Source organism: Salvia miltiorrhiza, chromosome 8 (genome assembly GCF_028751815.1).
Source record: "Salvia miltiorrhiza cultivar Shanhuang (shh) chromosome 8, IMPLAD_Smil_shh, whole genome shotgun sequence".
NCBI lineage: Eukaryota > Viridiplantae > Streptophyta > Magnoliopsida > Lamiales > Lamiaceae > Salvia > Salvia miltiorrhiza.
The window spans coordinates 29,599,503-29,619,329 of NC_080394.1; the positions used below are offsets into that span (position 1 = coordinate 29,599,503).

A 19,827-nucleotide genomic window follows, 5' to 3' on the forward strand; every position below is an offset into this window, starting at 1 on the left:
ACATCTCAATAGATGATATGGGAACCCTGAGTGAGAAGATAGTTGTTACTCTATGCAAACTTGAGCGTATCTTCCCACCGAGTTTTTTTAACTCAATGGAGCACCTACCTGTTCATTTGGCAGATGAAGCACGGCTTGCCGGTCCAGTGCAGTATCGATGGATGTATCCTTTTGAACGATATTTGAGGACATTGAAAAATCATATCAAAAACAAAGCCAAGGTTGAGGCATCCATCAGCAATGCATATATACTAGAAGAAATGTCAACTTTCTCTTCGTATTATTTTGAGGATCATGTGATTACAAAGTGGAGAATTTGCCTCGCAATATTGAAGAACCTACTGCCGAGAATGATGATCCCAATGTACTCGCAATATTCAAATCAGTTGGACGTCCGATTGGTCGAACGACAAGGAGATACATGGAGCCAAAAGAATACTTTGCTGCACACATGTATATTTTGAGCAACTGTGCGGAAGTTGCAGACACATATATCAAGTGAGTATTCTCGTTCAATTTATGTATATTTTCAGCATCGTACATAGGTAAAAACATATAACTTTTTCTTTGTATCCAAGGATCTTCGAGGGGGAAATGCGATATGCAAATCCTTCAATCACCGACGCGGAGTTAGAGGTTGCATATGATAACAATTTTTTGGTGTGGTTTAGCCAATATGTAAGATGCGACTTCCTTAGATCTAATATACATTTACGTGACTAAAATTGGCTTTGCAAACTAAAATCAATGCGTGTAACAGGTGAGTCGTCCTTATAACGATGATTTGAACCCGTATGTTAAGTCGCTTGCAGTCGGGCCCTTACATGAGATTGAAACGTACTCCGGCTATTTTGTGAATGGTTATAGATTTCACATTACTGATCGTGATAGGGACAGTGCGACTGTGAACAGTGGAGTTTGCATTAAAGGCTCGGTCTATGACAGAGATGTGCTAGACTTTTATGGGCGTCTGCAGGAGGTTTGCGTGCTGGAGTATCCAGGGTATCCAATTAAGAAGACAGTCTTGTTCAAATGTGAATGGTTTGACTTGTCGGCTCAGGGAACTTCTATTGATACGGACTTCAAGTTGGTTTCAGTGAACCATACAAGAAGATACAAGAAGTATGATCCCTTTGTTTTAGCGAGTCAGGCAGTTCAAGTTTTTTACTGCCCAGGCGTCTAGTAGTTCACGGGCTAGAAGGCCCATCGCCCCTCCAGCTGCCACCATCAGGGCCAACGCGCCTAGGGAAGCACATGGGAGGCTTGTCTTTCAGAGGATGCCTAATGGGTAAGTATTTTAATTTAAATCATTATTTTTCGTACAGCAAACAAATCCTTAAATTAGTTTTACACAGTGCTTTGATGGAGCCAGTGGGCCTGGCCAAAGCCTGCACTAAAGCATTTAAGAGGGTGGATAACCCAGGCGGGTACACTTGGAGGTTGACTCCCCCGGATGTGAAGGAGTTGTACTATGCCGAATTACAGGTATGATTGAATTTATAGTGCATATAAAAATATTTGATAATCTATTGTAAAATGTTATATATTAAATTAACTATTTCATTCAACAGAAAGAGTTTTCTTGGTCGCCTGCGGACGAGCTTGAGGTCAGGGCCATGTGGGAGGTTAAAGCCAGCAAGAGGTACAGTGACATGATGAGCGACTACAAGAGGAAGCTCAGGGCTCATACCGATGCAGGTCGGGAGATGGATAGACCCGTCTGGATGTCTGCCGAATTCTGGACAGGACTCAAGGCATACTGGAGTCAGGAGGCTGTTCAGGCCGTTTCCGAGCGAGCACGTGCGAACCGGATGTCTGAGCCCGATGGACCCGGTACTGGGATCAGCAGGCACGTGGGAGGGTCTCGGTCCACTCGTGTCCTGCAGCAGAGTCTGGTTAGTAATTATCAAATAAATTCATAAGTATATATATATATATATATATATATATATATATATATATATAATATCGCAAATAATAACTTGTTTATATGCATGCATGGACAGAGCTTGGACACTAGACTCCCCCTGACTGCACAGAACTATAGCACTTTCCTCCGCCTCCACATGCGCGAGGATGGATCTTTTCTGTCACAGAGGGATGCGGACATTGATGTAAGCGGTTAATTAGTTTAATCAAATATTAGTAATTCATAGTGAAATGTATTTATTTTAATACAATTTTCAATTGTTATGTCTGAATTAGGCGGAGATTCGTCGCATTGCTGTTGAGACTGGGCGAGAGGACCGGCTGCCTGAGATCTACTTGGAGGTCGTACGGCCCGACAGGTCCCGGCTCTACGGCACTGGAAGTGCCGGTAGGAGCCAGGTTAGTAGGGGGTCTTCTCAAAGCACAGGCACTTCCATGATGTCTCAGCAGATGTATGAGACACAGATCTCCACGCTTGAAGAGCGCCTTCTAGCCGAACAAGCAGAACGTGAGGCCCTCCAGCAGCGTATGGCTGAAATCGAGGCGTTCATGAGGCGGTCGGGTCAGCTACCTTGAGCAGCACTTTATATTTTGGAACTATTAATTTAATGTTTTGGACTATGTAATTAATTCATGTTTTGGAACTATTTGTCTGAACTATGTTTAGGAACAAAATTACAACTGCACTTTCTTTTTACATTTATATATGTTATGTTGAGCAACTATTAATTTCATGTTTTCAAACAACATTACAATTAATTCGTAACAAAGTAATAAATTCAAAATAACGACGAATGGAAATAAATTCAAATTACTTATCTTATAACAAATTATCTTCTTATTTTTTATAAAAATAAGGACGTATGGAAATAAATTCAAAATACAATAATTATCATCATAAAATACTAATGGAGTATATAAACTATATTGATTAAAAAAAATTAATTAATTAATAATAATAATAAATTAATAAATAAATACTTTTGCGACATAAAAATAAAGACAAAAACGAGTTCGATCCGTAATTAACAGCATCTCATCGATATCATCTTGATATATTATAAGGTTATGAATATATATATGATTTTGTATATTGAATTAGACTTTAAATGAATTAATAGGTACTCTATATATCAATAATACGAGTGTTCTGTACTGGTGACCATTCGAAAGGAACTTCAAAGTTAAGCGTGTTTGACTTAGAGCACAACTAAGATGGGTGACCGACTGGGAAGTTCGTCTAAATAATAAATAAATAATAAATAATAAATAATAAATAATAAATAAATTAATTAAATTACAAAAAAAATTACCGGCGGTATTTTCCCGCCGGTAATTAGCAGCGGCATTTTACCGCCGGTAAGTGCAACAATTACCGGTGATATTCACCGCCGCCGTCCGGTGAATATCACCGGCGACAAACCCCGCCAGTAATTACCGGCGGCATAATGCCGCCGGTAATTTGCCGGCATTTCTCCGCCTTTCACCGAGGACAAATAACGGCGGGACCTACCGCCGTTAATTACCGGCAGCGTGTTTTGCCGTCGGTAATAGTGTTACCGACGAGAAAATTACCGGCGGCGAGACGCCGCCGGTAATGCCCCCGGTAGACTAATTTTCGGCGGCCGTCCCCTCATTACCGACGGCAAAACGCCGCCGGTAATCTCCGGTTTTTTTGTAGTGTCGACAGCCCTATAACAAGCTACCATATTTTCCATAAAAAAAAAAAAAGCTACCATATTTAGCTAAAAAAGAAAAAAGGAGTATCATATTTGGACGGCAAAGTTATTTTTCGGGAAATGTTAACTAGAACAGCAACTCTAGGAGTTGTTTAGATAAATGAAAACAATATGTCCACCATCATTTCCTGTTTTCGAATATCAAATACAACCAAGGAAAACAAAGAACATTTGTGCAGTCCGATTTTATTTTTTTTGTCAATAATAATATTGATATATTTGAGTTTATTATATATAGTACTGTATTACATACCTAGTACTTACAATTTGATTGACCCCGTGTTTCATAGAGGTCAATAATGTTACTTCGGTAGGCTAATATTAGGCAGCTTTCGGATTATAGATCAAAGAGGAGATATAAATGAGGAATTTTTTTGGTACTAATTTGTTTAATAATAGACAAAGTATAAAGTGTAACGCAAAAACTTGCATGCGGTCGGTTTGAAAGTTTACATTTCTTCACAATAATATTTACTTTTATTCATAAGAACTTTTACTTTTAGTTATTTTCACTCATTAATACTCATATTCTTACCTATTTAGTCAAGTAATCATTGTCGTAATAAAAAGTAACTATTGTTACAATGAAATGTAATATTTCTAAAGTATTACATTTATTTACGATAAGTGTTACTTTTATTTATAAGAACTTGTACTATTACATAAGTATACATTTGTGCGAACAAATGTATATCTTATGCTATTAAAAGTAAGCGGCCGCATGCAAGACCAACCCAAAGTGTAATGATAGACAACCTCTGAAAATGTATAGTAGATAACCTTTCAGGAGGTATTCTGACTTTATGTGACCTGCGTGTTTGTTATTACCGAACAATAGTAGAAGAATGACAACTTGCATCCATTTTTAAACATAAAATCAGGCATGCCAAAACGATATAAACCTTATTCCTTCGTCTTATCTCATCTGAATTTGCATAATTGGCAAGAATTCCAGCATCTTCATTTCCCTCATCTCTCAACTCACACACATACTTATAATTTATAAACACTCTCAAAGGCAATACCAAGATTTTTTTCTGTCTACTTACCAAAATATTACATATATATAGATACACTTGAATACAAAATTGGAGCACTGAAAATTTTGTATGTACAGGCAGAAGAAAGCCCAGGAAGAAGAACAAAGAACCTTCTTAACTCGGCGCATGAACCACTAATCAGAATCTGGAAAAATAAAATGAAGGTTCAAAACCAGTAGCGACATTACTCCAAAACTTATCAGAACACCTCGATAACTTGCTCGTTGCCAAAGTATGAACTCAAACAAGTTACAGCACCTCTTTTAGAGAATCTTAATGCCCTGCAGTAGTTATCATATCAGCTGACCCTGATACTTTTGAGTAGTAGCCTGGAGTGCCCAAAAATTAGTCCTATAATCATCTGTAAGAACAGGAGTATCTCGTGCGTTCAACATCAACTCATGCCTGTTCAGATTGTAACAATTTCTCCAGATACAGCACAGAAGCAAATACCAAGTCATTTTCTTGCCGAAGAAAGATCTCTGTTATGCTCATGGGAATCTTGGAATTGGTTTGCAGCCTTACTTTGGTGGGCATATATAGTTGAGCCTCTAAATCCCTTGAGCCTCCTTGAATATAAGAACATCATCACGTGGATGCGCTTCCTCTACAAGAACTTTTACTTCATCGCCTACCTGTACACCGAGAGATACCCAAGCAGAACCTTGTACTCCAACCTGGACAAGCCATATTATGATTAATACAAAATGTTGTTGACATGTAAACTATTCCCCTACTTGTTTTTCTTAAAAGAATCTATGATTAATGGTACAATTCACAACGGTGAGCAGAAAATTTAAAGGACTTTCTGCGAACCAACAGAATGCTTATTAGTCATTGCCTTAGAACTTAAAACATATACCACGCATTGTATATTTCCATACACCAATCTACCATCAATTTGAGTTAATATTAGTTCAGGTTCAACAGCGTAATCATTTTCAGAATCTAAGAGTAGATCACTGTACCCCTTAACTTGATGGGACTGATATCTGAAATTCTATTTTCATCGGGTATATATTTAATTTTAATCATCAGCAATAGCACTATTCCTCTATAGAACATTTTACTAATAACCCATGTTCATTTTACTAAAAGAGATTTGAATTAGTGTGTTAGATATTTTGACATCATCAATGCAAGTTGAAACAGCTGATTTATAACTGGAACATGATTATGCTCACTGTGCTCTCAGTTATGGAAAATCCTAAATGAAAAGGTGGAGAGAGGCAACTATCCAAGCAGCAAGAGGTGGTTGATAGCAATTCAAGAAACTAACAATAGTATGGAATATAATTTCAATATACTATCATTACCTCCACCAAGAGTATTGCAGCAACTCTATCTTTGATAAATCGTAGGACCAATGCAGAAAACTTCTTTTCTTTTGGTTGCTGCCTCAGGTATTCTATCATCCAATAACGGAGACTGCTAGAGCTAAGCCGCCTCACTAACCTCACATTCATATTTCCCATAGATGCCATCCCCTCCAGCTGTCCTGCTGAGAAAGGAGGAGAATCTCCCCTGAGAAAAGCTTTTACCTGCATAAGAAAAAAATTAGTAAAAATTCTAAAGCAATTCATCAGCTTTCGGTATATTTATAACAACGTAAGCTCATGTTAGCAAGTTGTCACTCACCAGCCAATGCACAGGTTCACATCCTGGGAAGTATAATGTGACAGCAAAGATTATGATAACATATAAATTGTAGCATCTATATACTGTTTTTAACAGGACAGAAACCAAGCATTATTGATGTTAAAAAAGAAGAAAAGAACAAATTTAAGCAATAGTTGAAGTTCTGATTCAGTTGTGAATAATAAACAAATGAAACAAACAAAAGCTCAAAAACACAACATATTTTGTATTTAACAAATTTTATCCTATTTCCATACAATTTGCTCTTCTACCAGCACATCCTACTATCTTTACCTCTGAATGTGTTGGTGTGTGTCTGAAAAAGGTTTGTAATTTATAATCTCTGCAAAAGTATGACAAAAACTCAAAAGGTAAATTGTATGTAGTACTGTGTCCGTTTGAAGATTTTATGCTATTTTTCCAATGCAAAATAGGAGTTATAGAACTTCAAAATATGTAGTCTAAGAGACTACCGGTTGAATTCTCAGGTGATTTGTTAGTAATACCAATTGGGTTAGATTACTGATGTAGTACATCGATGAATATTAGAATTCCATAACCACTTCAAAGTACCTGATAGTGAGCCAGTAGATCCATATATCTACGTATGGGAGATGTGAATTGGACATATCCAGGAAGTCCTAAAACTCCGTGACGTGTAGGCTTCCTGAAATCGAATTCAGCAGCACGCATGGTTTTAACTATAGCAGAACTCCTTACTGGGCCTTCAGGAAGATGAACAAAATCAGATATATCAATATTTGACTGAGGTTGTCCCCGGTAAGGTAAGGCGATTTTGTTCAAAGAACCAAAAGTGGCCATAACTTCGCCGCAAAGTATCATCATCTCAGATACAAGACGCATAGCAGGATCAGCCTGATTCTCCACATACAGCTTGATCAAGGGCTCTAGATCATCTGGATTAGTCACCTTGATTCTGGCTTCTAATGTAGATGTGTCTATTGCACCCTACAGATGGTACTTCATATCATGAGGTAAAGGAGACATAAAGCCTTGGAGAAAAGAAAGCATTTCACATACAAAACAAAGTTTTTTTAAAGCCACCAAAGTACATTCTGGATTTGCACCAGAATTATCTCACAGCCATCAACCAAGAAATGCACAAGGAGGATGAGTGTTGCATTAGAAGTGACATATTCAAGTTTAAGATGGATAGAGTTTTATGCAGGTCAAGACTTGTTAAACATGCACTGTAGTAGTCAAATACTCCCTCCATCCCCCAATTTTATACCCCTTTCTATTTTTAATAAAATTACTTCACACAACCCCCATAAAAGCTGGGATCCTTACTCTACTTTAATCACTTTTGACACTATCATAAAGGTGGTACCCTTATTCCACTCACAACACACTCAACCATTTTATTAAAACCCGTGTCATCGCATGAAATTGGGGGACAGAGGGAGTATCATAAGCTTATCTAAATTTGCTATAATGGTAAACTAGATTTTATGTAACTCAATCAGAAAGTAAGCGGGTTTGCCTCCTAGAAGGATAAACAATGTTCTGCAAACTGGCATGGTCAACAATTTGACAGTATCACTTTTAAACTCTATGATCTTCTTAAGTAACAAAATTGGAACAAGTTGATTACATCCAGCTTCTAGAAAACAGAATACATTTCTAAAAAATGCAGAAAGTTATTGACAAATAGCTCAGAGATCACACAATCTGCATAGGAAAAAACCATAAACTTAACCAAGATAGGCTGAATTTAATCTCATAGGAATAGGAATGCTGACCTGCCTTCGACGCCATTGAAATCGGAGTGTAGCAGCCTCTGAAAGAAGTCTAAGTTCAGCCTCCTCTTCAAGGTTCAAATGAAGGAGTTCTGTTGCACTCTCATAAGTCAACATATATGTTGGTTTGATGATTGAGTTTTCAACAGAATATTCTGCAATGCTGTAAAAACAATTAAAACAATAACATCATTTTCCGAGGTCTATTGTTTACATGGAAAATAGAAGCGTAATCTGACCAAATGAAAAGGCAAAGTTTGTTCTAGGTTTTCGCACAGAGATATATGCAAAGGAGTGATCAAATTAGATAATCACTATGACACTTGGTAACTCCACCCAAAAATCCTCAAGGACATTCAAGTGATGGGGAAGTTATGTATTTTTGAACAAAGGTCCTAACTTTCTCCCTTTATCTTTTGGCAGCTTTTTATCATTGGGGGAGGGATGAAGAGGAGGATACAAACATCAGTTCCACAAGAAGATGCAGCCTGCCTCATATCCCTGCCAAGGCACACACAACTATGGGAATTTTTGTGAACAGTGTACCCAAAATTCTTTCAAGATTGTCAATCAATTATTTATTGAACAGTGTACACAAAATTCTACTGAAGAATGACTAAACAGAGGTATGAACATTTAGTCCATATCCACTTCAAGATTGTCAATCAATTATTTATTGAAGTCACCCATTTGTCAGGGTGCAGCCATGGGAAAAAGAAAGGACTGAGTGACAAAAAACATTCATTGTATTTGTTCTCTCAGCAAAGGTGTTCGACTATCATTTTGTTTAACACACATCAGATCGGAATTCTTTAAATCCATTTTCTAAAATTTGCTTCTCAAAGATGAGGAGTACTGCTATAATATCATTCACCAATGCTATAGTTTACCCACTTACCCACCATCACCATGCAGCACAACCGACACTGTGACAGCTTTGCAGTGCTCCCCTTGCTTCAAACTCATGCCTTCCATGGCTAACTTCTCAGGGAACATTGGGTAAGTAGCAGATGGTAAAAAAACAGAAGTGCTCCTCTTCATTGCCTCTCTAAAGATCAACAATTATATTACAAAAGCCTCAGAAAATCAATTACATGAACAAAAAATAATAAATTCACATGCATATAGATATACTTGTCTATAATGCTTCCAGGCTGGACCAATCTTGTAGGATCTGCAACATGGATCCAGATCTTTATACGGCCATCCTGAAGCCTAGTTGCACTCAGTGCATCATCGAGCTGCACATGCTTCCTTATTAGCAATTTTCGACTAACTCTTCAAGCATTTAGTAGAACTGTAGAACTGCATGCCTTAATAATCATGAACAAAGATCCCACTAAAGTCTACAAGAGTACAAGGTGTACCTCATCAGCTTCATCAACATCAATGGCATAAACCTTCAAGTGAGTAAGATCTTTTCTCTCAGCCTGACAAAAAAAAAAAAAGCAGAATATGTCCCTGATATCAATATAAGACCACACTGCAAATCCTTTTCTTGTGTTTGCAAAGTTTAGAAAAGATGTAAGACATATTCCCAGATAACATTCATTTGGTAGACTCCATATGATATATCTCTTGGGTAAGGTGCTCAGAAAACCAGCCAAGAACACATAGATGCATACTCCAGCAAAGCACAATGTTTATTGAAGGAGACTACTAAGTAGTACAATGGTATAATTACACTTAAGATGATAGAAGGCTATAAAATATGAAGTTCCCTATATGAAAATCGTGCTTGCACTAACTTTCACGGGTTTGAAACCAAAACATTAATAAACGTTGGATTGCAAGCAAAATATGTGAGCAGCCTCATATATCCATGCATGAGGCAACACAAACCAAAAGGCAGAAACGGGAATAGAGAAACAGACAGCGCGGAGAAAACGAGCATGATACACAGTTTGTGTTAGGAGTCGGAAAGATTACCAATTCTGTCTGGGTGGATGGACATGGTATCGACTTAGATACAGTAGGATTATAACACAAAAGTGTCTAATTATATGTGTTGACTTACAAACTTTATATTTAATGTGTGTTATGACTAAGAAACTTAAAATTATAATAAAGCAAGCAAACCTCATCTGGGTCAGGTGACTCGAGCAAAAGTCTTTCGGCAGCTATAAGAATCTCTTCTGCATAATCAGTATGGATGTTGAGCTTCAATATATCAAGATTAATGTGCACTGGGAAATAACCAATATCAATGAGGAGATTCATTGCTGCTGATGCTGTTCTAGCAAGTCCTACGCCCTTCAAAATCTGCTAGAAGTAAAGCAAGCATTCAGGACTCCTGTTATCCATTAAGAAAGTTGAATCATTTGGAGTTTCCACCACAGTGTTATGATGCATTTTTCTTTTTGATTGAACTATCAGTGAAGTTGTTTAAGGCACAGTATGGAATCTTCCCTAGGGCTAAATGTCCATTTGCTTTCAGTAGTCTAAATCATCAAGCATGATGGCACCAAAAAGAGTAGGATGAGAAGATGAAACAATTACCATCCCAGCAGTCTTCTTTTCATCGTCATTCCTACAATCATCAATTGCATATGCTTGAAGAATCTCAATTTTTTTCTGATTTTTCTCTTCAGAGCTCCACATGGACTTTGGGGGCTTCGCATGAAGCGGCATATCCCTGGCAGATCTCAGTAAATTAACAAACTCTTCAAGTTCCCTATCTGCAGCCTCTTTGGCATGCTTCCTGCGCATAAGTTCTTCGACCTATAAAATGAAGCTCTTTAACAACTCAGATTTTTTGCACAAACAAATGACAATGAATCCTGATGTGGCACATTGACATCGAAAACCATCATCCTAAGGGTGTCAAAAGTAATAAGTCACAGAAACACACAGCTCTACCAAATATACATTTTGAATCGAAAGATAATTTTATCAGTAGGTGCTAGATGTCCACAAGAAGAAGCTGTAAAACACCTGAACAGCAGGTCTGGGCCCATAAACAGAACATGAACCTTTAGATTCCAGTGTTGTGAAGTATATATCATCCTTCGAGAGCAACAAATGAGCAGAATAGCTTTCCAGAGGTTCCGCACTACCAAACATCATCTGGTAGAATGGACTTTGTCAATACAGTACTTATGATGAATGCAAAAGTGATATGCAAAAGGTCTACCTCTGCAAGCTCTTCCACAGTTATTGATTTATTCTTTTCAACAAGTTCAATCCATGCGAATTCAAGCAGAGAAGGGTCCTGAAAGCAAACCACAATATTGTCTACAAATAACTAATAATTTTCGAACTGAACTCCCACTAAACTCGGAAACTCTAAGCATAGCACACCAGATTATCTTGTGCTTTCTGAATAAAGTCTGATATCTCCATATGATCAAAGTTCTTGACACCGGGGACAATGAAAGTAATTTGTTGCGGCTTAATAGATGCCATTACACCATTCTGCAGAATGAGAAAGAAATGGATAATTGAGAGACAATGTCCTTAATAAGAGATCAAAAGGTCAAACATTAGAAACCTAGCAACCTATTCCACATGCGGCATTAATTGTTTCAATAAAACCTGATCGGAAACCATCCAGTTCTTTTTGCCATCCGGTTTCTGCACAACTGCTAGTAAGACCCTCTCTGAATCCTTCTTGAACTCTAGCAACAATCCTTTCTGAAGAGTCTTCTTTCCAGGCTTATCTTCGAGAAGCTCATCACTAGTTTCCAATTCTAATCTGAAGAATACTGTCATATGTGACCATGATAGCTAAATGTTGCTACTATGATTCAAACAATGAATATAGAAATGATATTCTAAGCAATAGTTAACTCAAGACTTGTTTCATCAGGAATGTTACTAAGCCAAGTACCTACCTCAGGGCCTCAGGCACATTTATCTAATATAAGCTTAGTAAATCAAGCTTATTTCACCATAAGCTCATAGTAAATAGAAACTTTAGAAGATTACAAAAATCCTCAAACATATTTTTACTATAGTACCATGGTGTTGCCGATCCTGAAATTGGACACTCTTGTCAAATATAGTTTAGTCATTGGCTTAGGGATGAATTTGGGACAGACTGTCTATTAATCTGTAGCACACATTGATTTCGATCTGTAACAATCCGATTTAGATAGATGCTAGGAGAAACCTCTATTTATTATGATAACGTATTTTGTCAATTTCATGATGATCACTACAACAAACATGTCTTGTCAAACAAAATACCAAACTGGTAATAATTACTAATAGGAATTACGAATAATATCGAAAAAAAAAGCTCTATAAAGTTCATCACCGTGTTTCTCGGTGCTCCAAACATGATAGCTGTCATTCACTCAAAGTTCCAACTTAATGATTATAAGAAATATATAAGGCTTCAATTTGACGATATATCCAACGCAATTTCAACCGATATGTTAATGAAGAAGTTCAGGTTAGGCGGAAAGAGGAAAAACACAAAAATGCAGTAAACATTTCCTTACTTGTTTGAGGCGCGAGCTACACCGCGCTTCCGGAGTGACTCCAGCTCCTCCATCATCATATCCACCAGACTCTGCGCCGAGTACCTCCGAACCGCCTCATAGCCAAATGATATGCGGCGACAACGAAGTCGCCGGGAAATTGACAAGCAAGCGGAGGAGTGCAACGGAACATGCTTATGGTGGCGCAGGCAGCACCTTAGGGCGGTGGGCGGCGGCGACACTGCGCAGCAGCGGAAGATTGCGCTACCGCCGTTCATGAGGCGAACCGCCATATCCCCTAGCTTCGGAAATACGAAAAAATCATGAAATGGAGAGTTGGGGGGGATTACAGAAATTAGAATGGTAGAATTGCTGAGCAACAACGGATATGATAAATTTCTTCTGTATCACTTGCAATAGCTTATTATCTTCGTAAAATAGTTAACCGGCCTACAACCCTAAACATGGGCCAACCATGACTTCCATCCGAAAATTAACATTGGGCCACATATTAGCAAAGTTCTTATGTAAGGCTCAATTTATATGAACAAACTTGGGCTATTTTTTAAAATTTATGATTTTTTGTATTAAAATATTCTCATTAACAATAATTTTGATGATTAAGTTAATAATTTCTAAAATGACCTTATAATTAAACTATTTTAGGATTGATTTTAATTAATATTAGGATAATTTAATATATAATAAATTAATATCTATTATAGTAATGATAGTTAAGATTGATATTACCTATATTACTTCAGAGATGATATGGAAAAACACGCAAATCTATATAATTTCATCGAGCTTTTGGATTTATAGAAGGTCATGTATTTTGTATGACTTCTTACCAAATAAAATATTATGGTGTCATAGTTATAATAGCGAACATGTTGAATTACATAGCTTTTTTTAATTTTATTTTTAATTATTGGAATTAAAACCTTATATTTTGACCAAACACAAATGAACCAAAAAAAAAAAGAGTAGCGTTAAAAACAAAAATAAATGCAAAAGGGAATGATTAATGATATACAATGATATTATATATTTAACAGGACACAAAAAGAGTTGAAGGAATGAATGAAACTACTATAAAGCTCACAACATTGAATAAGTATAAAAGTAAAGGTAGCACTACATTCACATAAACTAATTTATCGACAGAGTTGGGTGCACAATCCTTGAATCTGTGTGGTTGTGGGATTAACAAGTGAATATGTCCTGCTTTTGCTGCTGTTTGAGCATGTTAATGTGTACTGGTTCCCTGTTTGCACAGCCTGCACAATTTCAACAGATTATTGCAAGACTTGGATCTCGAGCTCTAATGCTAGGCATGCATAGTGATAGAGATACGAGTAGATGAAACGAGAGAGGGCGTCCGAGGAATTCTGACCTGACACGAGATAGGCTGCGTGTTGCAGCTCCATCTGGAGGTAGGAACGCAGCTGAGATAATGGCACCAAGAGCAGTGATCGTTTAGATCCTCTCCACGGAGGAGCAAAACCAACCCCACTGTGAACCTATACGTGCAACGCCCGTTATACCATTTTTGAGTCCAAATAGAACAAGGTAACAAATAACATAACATCATTGGCCTACAAAGGTATCTTATGATGGAATACTTGAATTACAAGAAAGAAGCTTCAAAAGGAAGAATTTAGAGACATACCCGACAATAAGAAAGATCAAAGAAAGCACCCAAAGTATGCACTGGTACGGCTTGAATCTCGGGGTACTTGAAGTCACTGACCCAGCCGGAGCATATCTCTGGCTCACCCACCCATACTGTGGTCGAATCAAAAACACGAAACCTAGGAGGAAACCGGACATAAATCCTCCAAGATGAGCAAAGTTGTCGACGTGTGGGAGGATTCCTACTGCTAGGTTGATTACAATAATCACAATAAGCGTCGACAAGGCTGCTATCTGAAAAATGAAGATTCGTGGTTTCAGCAAAATGTTTAAGACTTTATAAAGGCCCTTGATTGGCATCAGAGAGTGAGATACCTTGTTAGCGTATATACTCCAATTAGTAATAAGCTCCGACAGCATTCCTCCCAACAATCCAAAGAGTGCACCAGAAGCACCCACGGATATATTTGATTGAATGAAAAGAGCAGATAACAGACTCCCACCAAATCCAGAAATGAGATAAAGCAAACCTATTTTCGCTGAAAAGCATCACACATGACTAGATTAATTTAGATGCAGGTGTGTGTTCTCGCTTCAAGAGCACATAACTAAATATGGATTGCAGAAAATTAGTTGCATGTTACAAGCTGGACTTATGAGCCATATGTCACGAATTGGCAGAATTTGCTCCAATCAAACGAAATACTAATACCCAAGGTAACTTAGTTTACATGGATGCTACATATAAAATATCTATGGGTAGATATTCAAGCATCTTCTAATAACAATGTAAGCTGTAAACACACTCTATATTTGAATAAGCTAAAATGTTTAATTTATGAAGTAGGTCACCACTGCACCAACAATAATGATGAGCAAGGAAATTTAAATTTAAATGAACTCAACAACATTGGAATAGCTGAAAATAACATATACTCCAAACTAGGCAGCTACACAGCATATGTAAGGACACAAATCTTCAGACACAGTCAAAATCAAGAGACAATCACAAGATAGTCGCATGCTATAACATTCATATGTCGGTTCTGTTTTCTGAAACTTTACCAAGAGAAAAGATCATAATGTCTAGACCATCATACAAATTACCCGTGCCATACTTTGCAAAAGTGCAATCATAATAATATACACCAAATCATATAAATAAGTTGTTTCAACTTGTTACCTCAAAAAAAAAAAAAAAAAAAAGTATTTCAACTTATTTGGTTTAATCAAGATGGCATCATAGTTGACGAGGATAACATAATCTAATAGCATAAACATACCGAATCCAAATTCTCGCTCAAGTCGGATGCCAATAACTAACAGACTCAACATGTTGGCGAGCAAGTGAAAAACCCCGCCATGTAACCACATACAGGTGATAAGCCTCCATCCTTGATGTTGGTGAACGACTTTAGCCACATCTAAAGCACCCATCTTCTCCAACCTAAACCAAGGGAGGATTCAAATGTTTTTAGAGGTCATCCAGTACTAAACCACTCTGTTCATAAAGAAATTTAAGGTCTAGGATGACCTCCCACATACTAAAAAGAAAATAACAAACAGACTAGGAGAAGTTGCATTTACTTAGTACTTGACTACGTAGTAGCAGAATTGTTGATAGAGCCACCGACAGCCCATAGGCATCAAAGTTCCATTGACAATATCATCCTTTAGTATGTTTGTACGCCAAATTACAGTACAAGTTGCGAATGAAACAGAGACTAGTGTTATCAATGAGGTTTCTGAAGTCAAGTAGGAATGCTATCACAAAGGTGGAGACGAAAGGGCTTATTGCACCGAACAGTTGCGTAACTATTGGCATGGAAAATATTTAGAAAAAGAAGCCATCTATTCAGGCACAAATCATTGCAAATCGATAAAGGTTTACGAATATCTAAGTTTCGTTGATGATAGGGGTCGAAGCATTCAGAAAAGTTGTGTATAAAGGATCAGCAAAAAGTCAAGACGTATAGCTACAGACATTTCTTCTGTTATACATGAAATTAAAGATGTTCATTCTTTGTTAGTAAAACCTTCCCTAATTAAAATTTAAGCAGAACAATCGTTGGTCGTGCTTTCACATACAACTATCTCTTTCATTCATCAAAGTCTTACACAAGACCATAATATCGACCAACATCGAATTTCAATACTAAGTTTCTCTATCTAATTAATTAACACTAGTCTTAAAAGTCTATTATACAATTCAATTAGGGTGTCAGAATAGATCAAGCAAGGAAGCAGATTCAATAATCAAAGAATCTTAGAAACTGAAATCAATTTGCAGAGAGAGAGAGAGAGAGAGCTTACGCCGAAGAGGAAGGGCCAAGAAGAGGATTTTCCTTAAAGGGCTGAAACGAAAGCCTCCCCAAAAACCCAGCAACGCAAGAGACGGAATTCTTGGGGCAATTATTCACAGACATTGTGATAATAAACATCACCGTGTTTGCTACTATGAAGAAAGGTATCAGCCACGGGAACCATTTCTTGAAATGCTTCACTTCTCTGTAGACGACGGCGGCGGCGGCGGCGGGCGACGGAGACTCTAGCGAAACGGGGTGGATCATGTTGGCGCCCCGCCGTGAGTGCACTCGAACCTGTATGTTGTTGGCGGCATTGTCCATATTCGGATCGGAGATATAGGCACTGATGCCAAGAAAAAGATTTTTGGTGGGTTTAAATTTGTTCGAGTAGGCTTGAATTTGGAGGCCAAGCTCAGGTGTGTGGGTGGGGTGGGTGGGCGGCGAGCGGTGGCTGGTGGCGGAGAGATGGTTTGGTCAACTGTTTTAACCGCTATCTCATAACATGGCGCTTCCTCTTCCTTTTCTTTTTCTTTTTTTGCTTACTGTGTGTTTGTGATATTCGAATAAAAAATTAACGGTATTCATACTTTTCATCTGCCGACGCTACAAGCAAGCCAGTTCTTTTGCTTGGACTCAAGTCCTTATCTCCACTTTCTAATATGCTAAATTATTGAAAAACAAATTATATTCCAAATATTTCATATTTGCCGACTACAAACTTAAGCCTTTGAGTGCATTGTATGGTGACGTGGATGAAAATACGCATTTGTTTGCAATAGTAATTTTTTCTGTTGGATTTGTGTGCATCTCTATCATCAATCCATTAAGTTTATTTCAACTTTAGGATTTTAAAGGCTCTCATCATTTTTGTTGTTTTTCCATTTTGATCATCTTCTTTCTTTTTCTTTATTTGTTTGTGTGAAGTATGTGGAGTATTGTAATTGTGATATTTCTACCTTGTACAAATGCAATATCTTCTTTATTATTAAAATTAAATGTGGGATACGTAACTGTCCGCGTAGGTTTTGGTGTTTTACTATGTTTGTAATGCTGTTTAATTTTTGCAAATCATCGGTAGCATGTTATTTTGGAATTTGTTAATGCCTGGCCATGAAGAAATGGATTGCTTTTGAAAAGGGGGTAATTTAAAGTCAAAAGAAAAGAAAGAAAATAGGCAATAATTATGGAGGGTTTGAAGCAGATTGCAGGCACGTGCAAGAATCCAAAGAGAGCTCCGACGGATGTTAAGATCCAAACATGATGTCACATGTATTTTTCTATTTGCATTATTTGTATCCAAATCGACATCTACATCACCATATTCACCATATAGTCAAATGGGATTAGTTGTCAATACACGCACACACACTCTTCCTCTCACACAGGTGGGATTATTACACCACAAATAATTTAGGGACCTGCATGCTTGTTAGAATTTAAATTACGCCATCCAATTGTCGATCGCCAGTGCGATTAAATTTCATATTCTCAAATTCAACTATGAAATTTCTGGAACTTTAGGCTACATCTTCAACTGAGAAACCCCTGGCAATTTCATAAAATTACAAGAAATCATACAATTATGAACCTCTTTTAAACAAGAAGGAATATTTGGCAATCCCAGTTAAAAGATTCTGTCCATTTTCAGACAGACAAGAGCTAAAATGCTAAACATATAGTTAAAGACTTACTTTACTATAAAGTCATTGCAATCTTTGGGCTTGAGACTGAATATCTGAAGGATCAATAAGGCCTTCTAAGACAACAAGCTCATCCAATAGAGAAAGCTTCTCTTCTTCGAGGGTCTTGACATCATCCTCGACTTCCTTCAACTCTTTTCCCAACCCGAAACTTTCCTCCTCCAAGAGCAAATACTTGCGCCTAAGGGCTCTGTACTCGTTTCCTGAGGTCGAGGAGTCTTGTACTGAATCTGGGATCAGTCTCTCTGGTTGCAGTGATGGTGAGACTTCATTAACGACGCCCCTTTTGGTGGGTTTTGGCCCCTTTTGGCGGGAGAATGTCCGTATCTCATTGGATCTCTTCACGCTCATGCTCTCCCCAGGTGATTGAAACATTTCAGGGTGCTGGGATGAAGCCTTCTTTTTTCTGGGCTTACTAAGCAAAGCATCTGGCATGTGCTTCTGATCTTCCATTCAACTCAACGGATGCTCTACACTGACGCACAACAGAAGAATGAGGGGAAACGAGCACAATAACAAAAGAATTGAGCCCATAATAATTTTCCAAAAACAAGAACTTAGTGCTGGAACACATGCCAACTGAATAAAATGGTTTCTAAGGCAAGTTTACATGAAGAGTGAGGATGTGGATGAAATGAATAAAATAAAAAATGCATTGCAATGGACCTTGTGACTACACAAGCAAAAACAATTACTATAGAGATAGCAGATGCATTGAAACTGCAAGAACAATATTAGGTGACCGGAGTTTATGGAAAATTCAGACAAGATAGAGTTTTCCCCAGTTTCAACTAATGCCATGCTTAAAGGGATCTGCCTTTGCTCTTTCTAAAGTTAAAGAGCATAACACTAACATAGCTTCGCATGAATATTGCTCCCGAATTAACACAGTAAGGTTGTAAGCATTCTCTTACAGAGAATTCCGAATTGAATACGAAAAAGAGCAGAATCCCCATTACAAATTACAAATCAGAAATCACAAAGATAAGGGAGGCCCCATGAAAAAATTATATTTCGTCCATTCCTGCACAGAATCATGCATAGCTCAGAGTCATATGAAAGCAACCAAACAACACCGAAACAAAAAGAGGGATGCTTGTCCCTATTTTCTAAAAAATCGTTCGCAAATTCCAAGTTCTCGAGGATCACGACCAACCAAAAGTCAGAAATCCGAAGCTATCAATAGACAAAATTAGATTTTTAGGGCAAGTGACAGTATGGTCGAACTAAGCAGAAATCATAAATTTTCAACCGGAAATCATGAATATTCAGCCATAATCGAAAATTAGGGAGACCGACCGACGTGGCGCAGGCGGGGACCGGCGAACTCGTTGGACCAATCTGCAAACAAAGGGTGAAAGGCGGTGCTTTAGAAGAAACTCAAATAAAATCGAGAGCAGTCAACAACCAGATGTCGGTTCCCAAATTTTCCCACTGATCTACTTGTTTATTTCGACAGATTCCCAATTGCAATCGAGTCTGTTTGATCATGGGCTTCACTTTTCTTGTTCACTTAGAAATCTAATTCTCATGTCTGGGCTTTTCTTTGTGCTATGGTGTGATATACTGGGCTTGCTCCCTTCTTCTTATCTATTTCCTTTTTCTTTTGGCGCATTCTATCATTAAAATTATTTATTTATGAATAAAGAGATTTGA

The 19,827-nt window shown here is 37.7% G+C and overlaps 3 protein-coding genes across 6 annotated transcripts; all 3 read right to left on the bottom strand.

Annotated features, from left to right (window-relative positions):
* Nucleotides 1-4,686: 4,686 nt before the first annotated feature.
* On the bottom strand, nt 4,687-13,089 carry LOC130997558 (ribonuclease II, chloroplastic/mitochondrial). 3 transcript variants are annotated; one of them, XM_057922918.1, is made up of 14 exons: nt 12,552-13,089; nt 11,641-11,800; nt 11,407-11,520; nt 11,240-11,317; nt 11,041-11,172; nt 10,606-10,827; nt 10,186-10,368; nt 9,474-9,536; nt 9,241-9,347; nt 9,005-9,154; nt 8,110-8,269; nt 6,920-7,315; nt 6,025-6,249; nt 4,687-5,385 (listed from the first exon to the last, which is right to left on the bottom strand). In XM_057922918.1, exons 1-14 carry the CDS (start codon nt 12,821-12,823, stop codon nt 5,260-5,262), a joined length of 2,388 nt encoding a protein of 795 aa, XP_057778901.1. In that variant the 5' UTR covers nt 12,824-13,089; the 3' UTR covers nt 4,687-5,259. The 3 variants fall into 3 exon arrangements, with proteins under 3 accessions (XP_057778901.1, XP_057778902.1, XP_057778903.1); XM_057922919.1 differs by lacking the exon at nt 12,552-13,089 and adding an exon at nt 12,066-12,203; XM_057922920.1 differs by lacking the exon at nt 12,552-13,089 and adding an exon at nt 12,066-12,203 and having other exon boundaries at nt 11,605-11,800.
* Nucleotides 13,090-13,551: 462 nt separating this feature from the next.
* Nucleotides 13,552-17,157, bottom strand: LOC130997559 (RHOMBOID-like protein 1). The gene is made up of 6 exons (XM_057922921.1): nt 16,479-17,157; nt 15,449-15,612; nt 14,541-14,704; nt 14,203-14,459; nt 13,927-14,053; nt 13,552-13,810 (listed from the first exon to the last, which is right to left on the bottom strand). Exons 1-6 carry the CDS (start codon nt 16,790-16,792, stop codon nt 13,688-13,690), a joined length of 1,149 nt encoding a protein of 382 aa, XP_057778904.1. The 5' UTR covers nt 16,793-17,157; the 3' UTR covers nt 13,552-13,687.
* Nucleotides 17,158-18,000: 843 nt separating this feature from the next.
* On the bottom strand, nt 18,001-19,805 carry LOC130997560 (uncharacterized). Of its 2 annotated transcripts, none has more exons than XM_057922922.1 (2): nt 19,471-19,805; nt 18,001-18,646 (listed from the first exon to the last, which is right to left on the bottom strand). In XM_057922922.1, exon 2 carries the CDS (start codon nt 18,622-18,624, stop codon nt 18,175-18,177), a length of 450 nt encoding a protein of 149 aa, XP_057778905.1. In that variant the 5' UTR covers nt 18,625-18,646; nt 19,471-19,805; the 3' UTR covers nt 18,001-18,174. The 2 variants fall into 2 exon arrangements, with proteins under 2 accessions (XP_057778905.1, XP_057778906.1); XM_057922923.1 differs by having other exon boundaries at nt 18,001-18,641; nt 19,471-19,774.
* Nucleotides 19,806-19,827: the final 22 nt, after the last annotated feature.